This window comes from Parasteatoda tepidariorum, chromosome 3 (assembly GCF_043381705.1).
Source record: "Parasteatoda tepidariorum isolate YZ-2023 chromosome 3, CAS_Ptep_4.0, whole genome shotgun sequence".
Classification (NCBI taxonomy): domain Eukaryota; kingdom Metazoa; phylum Arthropoda; class Arachnida; order Araneae; family Theridiidae; genus Parasteatoda; species Parasteatoda tepidariorum.
The window spans coordinates 42,618,595-42,630,886 of NC_092206.1; the positions used below are offsets into that span (position 1 = coordinate 42,618,595).

At 27.5% G+C, this 12,292-nt stretch overlaps 1 protein-coding gene across 1 annotated transcript in view; it reads right to left on the reverse strand.

The window, feature by feature from the left end:
• The window catches only part of LOC107442246 (kin of IRRE-like protein 3), a 97,976-nt gene that overhangs the window by 14,744 nt on the left and 70,940 nt on the right, over positions 1-12,292 (reverse strand). Inside the window, exons 5-7 of the mRNA XM_016055761.3 lie at positions 9,733-10,029; positions 7,705-7,995; positions 4,864-5,151 (exon numbers count right to left, since the gene is read on the reverse strand). Coding sequence (XP_015911247.1) covers positions 4,864-5,151; positions 7,705-7,995; positions 9,733-10,029 — 876 coding nt within the window. The remainder of the gene's footprint in view (positions 1-4,863; positions 5,152-7,704; positions 7,996-9,732; positions 10,030-12,292) is intronic.

Consider the following 12,292-nt stretch of genomic DNA (forward strand, 5'->3'; position numbering starts at 1 on the left):
CAATTATGAACGAAAAATATTATTGATACGTGCCTAGATTTGAACTTTCAAATTTCGGTCTTTAAAAATCCAATTATTATTTCAAACAATTTTACAATTTACCATTCACACTTAAATAACATAAGAATATGGTTAGCCTATCAAAATATACAAAATATGGCATCTAAGCTGATTCTACATTTTATTTTATATTTTTCTCAGATAATCACTTTGGTAATAGGTTAAAATATAAAAAGTTTTGTTTCACATGCAATAAGTCAGTGTTGACGATACCAAAATGCAGACCTAGTATCAGAAATATTATTAAAATGTTAAACTACAATAACGGTAAATACACAAGTGGGCGACCTTTGTGCTAAAATACAAAACTAAGACAAACAACGTTAAAGTGCACAAAAAGTGCTCGTTAACGTTGTTTGCCTTAGTTTTGTACAATAACGGTACTTAGAACCATAATATGGTTTCAAATTTGCATGATAAGAGGCAGAATTATAATTATCTACCATTTAAATTGAATCCATAAATACGTGCAACCACATCCTAGAAGCCCAATAATATGGTTTAATTTAACACCATACGAAACGCCGTCAACTTAACACCAAAATTGAACGAAATTACTATTTATCACATTCCAAATTACCTAATAGTGTAATTTTGTTTAATACTTAAATAACTGGAGTGGTTATTTTGACCATAAATCAACTTTGAGAAGCGATATGTCTCGAAATATTTATACCAGCTAGCTTGACTTTTGTGATTTTTTAAGTCTTTTGGGGGTCTTTAAAAGAATGAAAGTTAACATTTATTAGAATATATAATGAGTGTATAAAATGACGATTTATCAAGAATGACCATTGTGGTCATAATGACAGTCATAGAGATTTGAGTGTATTACTTGGATATGGCATGCTGTTTCTGCTACATTGCTTACCTTTATTTTATTTGAACACGCGCCTGACTAGATCATTACTGTGCAAGTTATTTTTTACACTTTTTTTCACGTTGTTACTCTCCGATGCCCTCAGAAATGTTTACGCAATAGCCAACTGTTTATATTCAGATCGCTTCGAGATATGAGTTTGCAGTTGGATTCGAAATGACTTACTTGATCTACCATTCAAAAAAGTATAAATTCTTGTTAAAAAATTCTCTATTCGTATTTTAAAGCAGGAAAAAATAATACAATCCTATGCGTAAAATTGTTTGGTTCAAAAATACGTATACATACTCAAAAATTTATTCAGCACATGTAGGAAAAAAACTACGAACTTTGGATTAATTTCTGGTAGGCTTTAAAACTTAATGCTAAATATGTTTTGAACAGTTTGATGTAACTAGCAGCCAAAGACAGAAGTAAGCCAAAGACAGAAGTAGCTTGGTGAACATGCCGTTATGCAACTGTTGAACAGGTTTTTTTGTGGGAAAGAAATGTCCCAACGGACATCTTTTTACTTCTTAAATACTTGTTTGCTTTTTACAAGAGAAAAAAATAATGGTGGCCGCAAAACGTTTAATTTATGGATAAATCCCACCAATTAGCAAAGCTACTGCTACCTTACACTTTTTTAAAAAAAGTATTCTAATTTAGGGTCACTATAGATCAATGTAAACTAAGAAAGAAAGAAAAGAAATATCGACATTTTGAGAAAAATACATATTTATGGAAGGGTTTGCATAGTTTATAAATCTCTAAATTTCCCTAAAAAAGTAAGTATTTTTAATATCTACATATGTTTCGTTCCCAATAAAGTTCATTGTATGTTTTTTCAATACCTATGTCTTGTACCCGTTTTCACTCACCGCCTAACTTTTCTAAAACTCATGCAATAAACACTATCAATGTTCTTTCCTGACAACACTTAACAAAAATGTACGTTTTTCCTAAAACCTATTTCTTGAAAATGCTAGGAAACAATGGTATGTAGCTGCAATGGTATGTAGCTGTTGTATAATGTTATTATTTTTCTGAAAATAAGGGCAATTTTTTTTTAAAAAATAGCATTAAAATACTGCAGAATGTTAACATTTTTAAAACTGACTTTTTCTAATTTTTCTAATTTTAACATTTGAATTAAAAATCGAATGCTTATGCTCATTTTCAAATTGCTACCAAAATGACAGCAATGGTCGTTCTAGCTATGTAAAAATATCGGTAGTTTTAATATTAATTTACTGTATAATTATAACTTATGTTATGTCATGTTATGTTATGCTATGCTATGCTATGCTATGCTATGCTATGCTATGCTATGCTATGCTATGCTATGCTATGTTATGTTATGTTATGTTATGTTATGTTATGTTATGTTATGTTATGTTATGTTATGTTATGTTATGTTATTATTTTCTAAGAATAATAAGTTTTATTTTAAAATACCAACCATGTTCAAGTGAAACATATTAAGCGTGCATTATTACGTTAGTTCATCAAATACATAAATTTCTGTGTAGCAACTAATATGAATCTGATTTACTCTATGACAAGAAATAAAATGAAGAGGTATTATCTCAACATTTTTAATCAGAACATAGACAAATGATAAATACCGCAGAATTTTTATGAAATATATTAATATGAACTTCATATTTAAGCTTCGTTTAGTTTTGTTTCGTTTGTAACACGCGATACTAATTTATTCGACAACTTCCTATAAATAAAAACAATTTGATAGGCTAGACACAAAATAAGTCAAATCAATTTTTATGTGCTATATTTTAATGGTATACTATTCTTAAAATTTTGTAATCCTTATTTTGTAATCTAAGCTCTTAAAAAAATTCTTTTGACTCTATTTCATATTTCTTTAAGCCCTCATAAGTTTATCCAGTAGAACAATTAAGGATTTTAATTTAAAACTTTTAATTAAACATGTTGCGTCATAGTATTTTTAATTTTTTTAAAATGGAACATCTTGCGAAATTACATGTTTCTATAAATAGTTACTTCCTTTGTTTTTAGCTCATAAAAATGCTAGAGATTTATTTCAAATTTAGTCTTGAATCTGTAGAATTAGATTTTTCTTTATTTACTAGTGTTTTGATCAAGTAAACTCATACATTTTAATTAAATTTAACAGTCTGGAATTAAATGAATGGGACAGTAAGTAATTTCGGTTAATGGGACAGTTCGGTAATTTTGGTTCGAATTATAAAGATTGTTATTGTGTTTCTTAAAATTTTGAAATTATTTTATTTTTTAAAAAAAAAAGTTGTCGTAAGAAAAATAAAAAAAATAATAAACATAACAAAGACATAGCTGGAAAATTAAAATTATTTATAATTAATGATTGCTATGTTTTACAAATAGATTTTTTTAATAATTCATAAATTAATTGTGTTTAATTATTTTTTATTGAAACAATCAGTAGCAGTACCATTTTTTACATGAAATTATTTTTTAATAATCCCTTAAGGTTAAATAATAGGTTCGACATAATATGTTGTATACTAAGTAGATGTAATATGTTGTATAATATGTTGTACATATGTTGTATAATATGTTGTATAATATGTTGTACATATGTTGTATAATATGTTGTATATATGTTGATATAATATGTTGTCTTTTTCCTTTTTTGCGTTGTTTGTAAAAGTAGAATATGTAGAAATGTACGTGTAGAATATATTTACAAGAAAATTAAAATAATAATAACGCACAACAAAGCAACTATAACCACTTTGCTATAACCACTTTAATTTTAACTGAAATATTGCATGCTTCTTGCTTTGTTGCACTGTAGTTCTTCACAATTTATAGCCTAATCTTTTTTTCTCGTCACTGCGTAAGAAGGAAACCAAAAACTGGCTCACTAATACGTTGAGCCACCCTAATGCAGATTTATACTCATTTATTCATTTCATATTCTTACGTTCATCAAAGTAGTAAACTGGCTTGAAAACACATTGCTTATTTGTTGATATTTATGGTTAGCAAGTTGTTTCAATGATTTTACTCTAAAACAAACACACCTTATAGTGTTTGTAGCATGCTTTGAGTCTGTGAAATAAGGAAAATAGCTAACACGTGTGTTGCCACATAGTCTTCCTTAATCTTCCAGAATGTGATAAAAATAATTTTTATTAAACGTACCGTGTAAGTTATGATGCAGCATTCGATGGAGCAAAATGACTTGGCATGCCTGTAGCAAAAGTTTTCGATGATAAAAATTGCTTATGTTGGACCATGACTGTTTACCGAATTGCAATACGGCTACCAGTGACATTAATAATTTTTTTGATAGTCTTTAAGAGTTCTGGAAATGGCAATGGAAAGCCATCAGAACCATGGCTGACAAAAATATGAACTCAAACTATCACCTAAATATTTGTTTAGTAGAAAGCAGCTTGAAGCAAAGAATCTTAAAGCAAAAACATATCAAAAACATTTACTCTGATGGCTTTAACTCCTAGAAATCTCAATAGAAGTAATGTATCAACTCAAGAAGATTCTGTTTCAAAACCTTTTATTTATATATTTATTCATTTACTCATAAAATTATTTTTCAGATGAACAGGATCAATTTATTTAATGTGAAGAAACTATGTTAAAAAAATTCAATAAAACTAAAATAAATTTTGTTGGAATTCATAAAAATTTTGCGGCTTGAAGCAAAGAATCTTAAAGCTAAAACATATCGAAAACATTTACTCGCATGGCTTTAATTCCTAGAAATCTCAATAGAAACAATGTATCAACTTAAAAAGATTCTGTTTTAAAACCTTTTATTTATATATTTATTCATTTACTCATAAAATTATTTTTCTGATGAACAGGATCAATTTATTTAATGTGAAGAAAACCGGATGAAAAATATTCAATGAAACTAAAATAGATTTTGTTGGAATTCATATAAATTTTACTACCTGCGGGAATGATGCGAGATACACATGGTTCCTTTTGTTCTCCAACCGAGTTTTTTCCCCAACAGAGAATAGCACCAAATTCGAGCATTGCTTTAGGAGTATAAGTTAACACACTTCTAGTTTTTTTCGAAGTGAAATTGTACAGTTCGACATTCTCTACGGAGTTGTTGAGTGCCCAGTTAAATGTTACATCATCGGGGTCGGAGTCCACTTCGCATGTAATATTTACAGTTTCTCCCCTTGTAACACCATATAAAGCTTTCAGGCTAGTGGAACAGCTGGGGGCATCTATAATGAGAAAAAATATTAATTTGCTAATTTTAATTATCATTTTTAATACTTCTTCAGCAATAAAAGAATTTTATTTACGTTCACCTTTAATTTTGATAGTACCAAAATAAATAAATCATTATCGTTATAATAACTTCCTAATAAAGCAAAACACGTTTTGTTATCTGACGTTATGTCATCAGATGTTATGCCATCAGCTTAAGCAATACATGTTTTAAGAAGTTAATCCTTTCAAAATAAAGATTAGTTATATTCACTATCAATTTCCATTATGATATTGCTCTAGGTCCTGTATATGTCCCCTTATATGTGAAACCTGTTTCAATTGAGGTATTTTGGTACCAATATTAATATAATTAGTACCTATTAAAAATATAAAATAACATAACAGCAATAATATGAATTGCCAAAATTAATTAAGCATCATTGGTACTCTTTACGAACCGTTCATGATACATACTACATGAATATGTACATTTTCTCAACAAATTTACTATTCTAATATACTTTTTTTATTTCTATTCGTACTAATTGTACTTCTCGAAAATAATTAGTAGTGACACAAATATTTTAATAGTCATTTTTAGCGAATGTACTAATATCTGTTCTGATTTCAAAGGTCATAAGAATCACAGAACTATTTGTGAAGCCCGAAATGCTTAATTAAATGTGGTATTAAATACTTCTAGTCTACTTATATTGTTGTGAAGAGTACTGTAGTAATGAGAGCATTATAAAGGTACTGCGATAATGTTTTTTTTACCCCCAACCGAAACGAAAAGTACGCTAATATGACCATCGTCCACATCTATGACATATTTTATTTTATTTTATTTTATTTTATTTTATTTTATTTTATTTTATTTTATTTTCTGTTTAGATTTCCAGCGGCACCAAATTTTTAGATTTAACATAATCTGAGATAGAAGTTTTGCTCACTGAAAGAAATTTAGCTCATTTAGAAGTTAGAAGAAAGAATTTAGAAGTTTAGCTCACTGACATATAGTATCATTTAAAATGTGGTATTTAAAATTTTCCAGAATTTTCCCACAGCTTAACAAATAACTTCAATTTTATTTCATTAGTTCCTGTTGAGTTTTTCCACGAATTAAATTTAAAGAAACATGCTTCAAAAATGTAAGTATAAATATATGCGACACATGGTTTCCTATACAGTTTGAAATGGCGACGCCATTTACATACGTTGCGAAATTATTAATGAGGATTTTACTTTTGTCAACCTAACATAACCTAAGAAGTTTCAGAAAGACTTAGATAAAATTAATTAAAAAAAACGTGTGAGAGAAATAATTTTTTATTGATTAGAGCTGCAAGCTAGAAAATCACTCATATTGCAAAATATTTATCAAATACAATGGAAAAATCTTTCTTTGGTATAGAGTGTGCAAACTGCATGTTGGAGAAAGTTTCAAATTAGACAGATCTGCCGTGTCTTTGAACGTATTTGCATTTAATTTGGTGCGAATCAGTTCTGTATTACGGATTTGTATAAGATACAGACATTTAAACATCCTGCTTTACTTATACGTCTTTCAGTTCATTAAGAATATTAAATATTTTTATCCAATCAATAATGATAGTTTGACGTTACAAAATATTTTTCCGTTTAGTTTTCCACAAAAAGCATTGATTACACTAAATGTTTGGATTTTCCATAGCTTACAAAACACACTATTTAAGATTTAGTTATGCTTAAGCAACATTAATGAATGTTAGTTTTTAAAGTTAAGACTTTTTCTTTGAGTCACTACAGTCTATTTTAACGGACTAAAACTATGTTTTTCAAGTGCTTATATTGTTTTCATGACGATAAACTCACGTACAAGAAAGATGAAGGATGCAGCAACCAATTTCGCAATAATTTTTTAACCAAAAAAACTCTAATATTTTATTTTTTTAGTTTTTAGAATTGTTTTATATTATTTCTTATATTTTTCACGTTTCCAAAGATTCCCCTTAAACCCGAGAAATAATAAAAAAAATACTGTCTAGAATAGTGCTCTCTAATGCAGTTATCTTTCTGCTTATTGCCCTTATCTGTAAGGAGTCCTTATCTATTATGGGCACCATAGCCCCCGCTCATCATTTTACATAAGCCCACCACCGTATGATGTAAATTTATTTCTGTTTTCAATAAAAACACTTTATAAAAATTTATAATTCAACTATAAACTCCTTTTAAATGAATGGTGCTCACAGTTCTACCAGTATTTTAAAATACATTCGTTGGTACAAAAGGTGACCTTTCGAACTCATTTATAGCATTATATAAAAAAGACTCTTTTTATCGTTAAATCCGAAATCTCATTAAATGTAGGATCGTTAAAAGTGAGTTCTAGCGTGTAACAAAACTCTTTTCAGTTATTACAAAGAATTTATACTTCTCGGCAGAAACAAAAATACAACTTAATAGTGTGATCTCAAATGATGCGCTTTGAGAATATTATTTTTTCTTATTGTTTAACTTGTCATATCCAAGTTCCGTTTTCGCCTCGAGTGGTTTACCATAAAAACACAAAAGGAACTTACAGCGCACTTCTAATAATAGCTCTAAGCTCCGTCCTTGGCCTTCAGTATTAGAAGCAGTACACTTGTAGCGCCCTCTATGCTCTTTTCGAACTTTTTGCAACACTAAGGATTGATTCGAAATGATTACTCCAGCCGACGTGTTGCCATAAAAAGGTACTCCTTCGAAAAACCAAATTAGTTCTGAAATGGGTGGATTGGCTTTGATCACACATTCCAAATACACATCATTCCCTTCTTTGATTGTTGAATATTTTATGTTTGCACCAAGTTGCAAAGAAACTTCTGGAGGAACTACAGAAACAAAGAGAATCTATAATGAGTTCTCTGGAGAATATATAATGACAATATTTAAAATTTACATAAAAGAGCCATGGAGATATTTTAAAAATGCGATTTGAAAAATCAGAATTAGATATCTTTAATTTAAATTAACGTTTGACTTTGTCATTTAATCGATAGGCTGCTAAGAGCTTGATGTTTTTGCATTAATTCGAGTAGAGTTAAGCAAAATGTTGTTTCCTTCTGGGAATAGTAAATTGTATTAGTTGATTCAGCAAATTTTGAATTTATTTTTTAAAAAAACGATATGTTGGTCGTGTTATCGCATTGGAGACTACTTTGTTCTAAGAATGTCTGTCAGAAGTGTCATAATAGTCTGTGTCAGAATAAGTAGAAGGACAGTTTTATTGTATAACGTTTGCTTTCAGAAAATAATTGTGGATGAAATCTGGCAAGCTGGAATGTAAGAAAGAAATACACAATTAATTTATTTTCAGATACTTAAAGTACACTTTTTATTTAATGTATATAAACATAAATGTCAATGTTTCTTAAAAAATATATGCCATTATCTTTATCCTATAAATACTCTACTATGGGGATCGAAAAATATATCTCTAAATATATGTGTTAATGTAGAAAGAAAGTTTCTAAAATAGTGCAACAATTTCTTTTTCTAAATAAAGGAAAAAGTACTATTTCTTTCTTTCCGTATTTATTTTTGTCTCTCCCCAAGTTCAATACCAATTGGTTTCCAATAACAGCTCATAAAATTTAGCAAGATCATTTAGAAAGACGAGATCATTTAGAAAGAAAGAAGATTTTGCATTACGACATTTAGAGTATAGCAAAACGCTGAGAAAAAATTTTTAAAAATTTGAAAGTTCCCTAATATAATGTTTTGAACATTTTCTTGAACATAACTTAAGATAGTTGAAGTTTAAAATAGATAAAATTTTAAACCAAATAAAAAGTTTAAAAAGAATTTGAAATATATATATANTATATATATATAAAACAAAATTAAAAATTACTGATATGAAGTATAAATTTTAGACTGAAAAGACTTTATTTATCATTTTTATTTAATTTCGACATGATTGATTTTTGACAGCATTTTATCTACTGATAAAATTTAAGAAAATAATAGTGCAGAACACTACTAAACTTCACCGCCAAAAATTTTTGATTTAAATGACACTTATCAAATCCTGGTTAATACACATTTATGTACGTTATCAGAAAAATATTCGTTTTGATTTTACAAATATCTGAGAAATCTTTATAAAAAAAAAAGTTAAAAATTGAAAGGGTTAGAAATATTTCGCATATTATTTTAAAACTATCCGTACGTCATTGAAAATTAATTTTTCTTCTCCTGGTAATACTTACAATGCTAATTTCTGGGAAATACTTACAATGTACACCAAAATCAAATTTAAAAATGATTTAATTTCGTTAAATTTTCATTTATATTCAAATTAAAAAATGACCGTTGATTGCTTTAATAATAAGAAAAGCCGTATAATATTTGCTTATATCACAAATTTAATTTCTTCCGAAATTGATTAAAAATTAAATTATTTTAAGCATAAACTAAATGCGAACTGTAAAAAAATATTCCATGAATTAATGCTAGTGATGCAATCAGTTTTTATACTTTTAAATAATGATGTACATAACTCGTATTAATTAATTAGTTCAGTAATCAGAAGAATTTGTTATCTAATTCAATAAAGCGATACGTACAATGCATATTAAGAGTCCAGGTATCCTGCATTTCAGTGTGATTTAATGAGGGATTTTCTGCTCTGCAAGTCACTGTTTTTCCGTTATCTTCGTTCTTTGGACTAAGATTGATGCTGCCATATGTAATATTTCTATTGGTAAAAAAGGATTGCTTGCTGTTTTGAATAAGTTTGTTCTCCACCAACCAAAGAAGTTTCGCAGCTGGCCGGGAACCCGATGTCTCACAGTCAAGTCTTAAGTCATCTCCAGCTTTTAAAGGTTTTGGAGGAGTTGTTATTCGAACATATAAAGGTTTCACTGAAATAAAAATAATTATATTGAATGATAAAATGATCTATTAATCAAAAACATTATTTTGTCATGTAAACCTGAATGTTAAATAAATTGCAATTTCTTTTTAAGCTGAAAAGAGTTTAATTACATCACTGAAATCAATTAAACTTTCTATATCTCTCAGCAATAAAACTGATTCTTTTAAACATTATGCAACAAATAAATATATATTATTTTCTATATACATTAAAAAATTGCTAGAAACACCAACACTGTTTTGGGTGTTCAATTTATAAAATTAAATCATCGACAGATTGATTTTAAAATTTATATCGACATAAACACAATGGTAAATTTATAGAAATAGAATGCTGTTGTAGTAAATATATCAATATATTGCAACAGAATTGACAAAAAATATGCTACTGTTGTAGTATATTGATATATTTAAAAACTTAAAATCTGTTTTTCAATTCTAGAGAGATAAAAATAAATTACGAGAGATAAAAGCCTATGATAAAAATCCTGTCAACGAAAAAAATTACTTCGTATTAATTCCGCGTATTCTGTATTCCAAGGTTTAATTTTTTTCTCTACTACAGTTTAATAACCATTCATCTATGTATGATTATAAACAAATTGTTGTCACATAAATTATAACAATAATTATGTATTTCTGAACAAAATTTTCGTTGTTTTTGTCAAAAATAGCTACTTTATGAAATATGATGAACGCGAACAATAAAAAATTTTGTGACCATAATAATACTATCTTAATATTCAAAGAAAATAGAAAATTACTTAATTTTAAAAATCAAAAATCTGTGGCATAAATTTATATTTGTTGAGAAAAAGTATAATCCAAATTTATTATTTGAAAAACCTGTTTTCCTCCATCCGAATATAATAATTTTATGCTTGATATCTTCATTATGTCAGTAGAATATTAATTTAATTTATTAAAAAAATATTAAATTTTTTTTTATTAAATCTGTTTTTTAAGGCTTTTTTTAAATAAAACAATGTGTTACACTAGTTTTTAAATTGCATACAAAGAATTTTTAAATCTTGTTATTTATTATTAAATAGAAAAATCCTAAAATTCAGGGTTCAATATTCGTATGATCTTCGCAATTAATCCACACGAAAATTTTAGTTTGCTCCTAATATCCGGAGAAAAAAAACATCCAATATCATGAGAAAAGTATATTTATTCAGGCAAGATGTTTTGTTTTTGATTACCTAATCTAATTAGTTGCTACCCCGTTTCTAAATATAAATTAAGTTCACTTTCCTAAACCTAAATATTACATCTACATTTGAGATACATCGTACAATAGTTGAAAAGGTATTTAGGTATTTTCTTAATTTTACCCAATACATAAAAATGACGTAATTACATTTGGATTATGAATTAATTAATCCATAAGTCTTTAATACAAATATTACTTGTCTTACAAGCATTTTCCAAATATATATTTTTATTCGTGACTTTTTAAAGGCAACATAATAATACAGTATTTCAATATATGAAAAAATTTTTTAGGGAAAATAATTCTAAAAACTATGTACATATGTATGAAAGCTATTTTTTACTAAGCAATCTGTTAAATCTGATCATAAATTGCGTGTAGAGAATTTCTATTCTTGTTATTTATTAAGTAAGAAACACCCAATACTCAGTGCTTCAATATTACTCTTATCTCCGTGATTTATCTATCCAAAGATTCTAGAGGGAAAAAAGAATCCAAAATCATCATAAAACATATTTATTCAGGAAAGATATTTTGTTTATGATATCTTACTTAATTAGTTGTTACCCTTGTTTCCAAATATACATTAAGTGCGCTTCCCTAAACATAAATATTAAATCTTACTGTAAGATACATCGTACAGTAGTTGAAAAGGTATTCAGATTTTCATAATTTTACTCAATACATAGAAATGACGTAATTATGTTTGGATTATGAATTAATTAATCTATAAGTCGTACCAACAAATCTTACGTGATTAACAAATGATTTCGAAATATTTTTACCCTTCAGGGATTTTTTTCAGAGGTAATAACAAAATTAATTCTTAACGCTAATCTTTATGAATCTTTTTTTCTTTATTGATACTCGACGTTAATTTAATATTCTCGTTACTAATAAAATTAAATATTACGAAACAAAAACAAAGTTTACTCGCATTATCTCCGTCCGTGGATATTAGTGAAATAAATCTGTTATTTTGTCCTCCAAATATACTCATGCAACAAAGTTTTAATTAAATTTTGTTTAGCGTA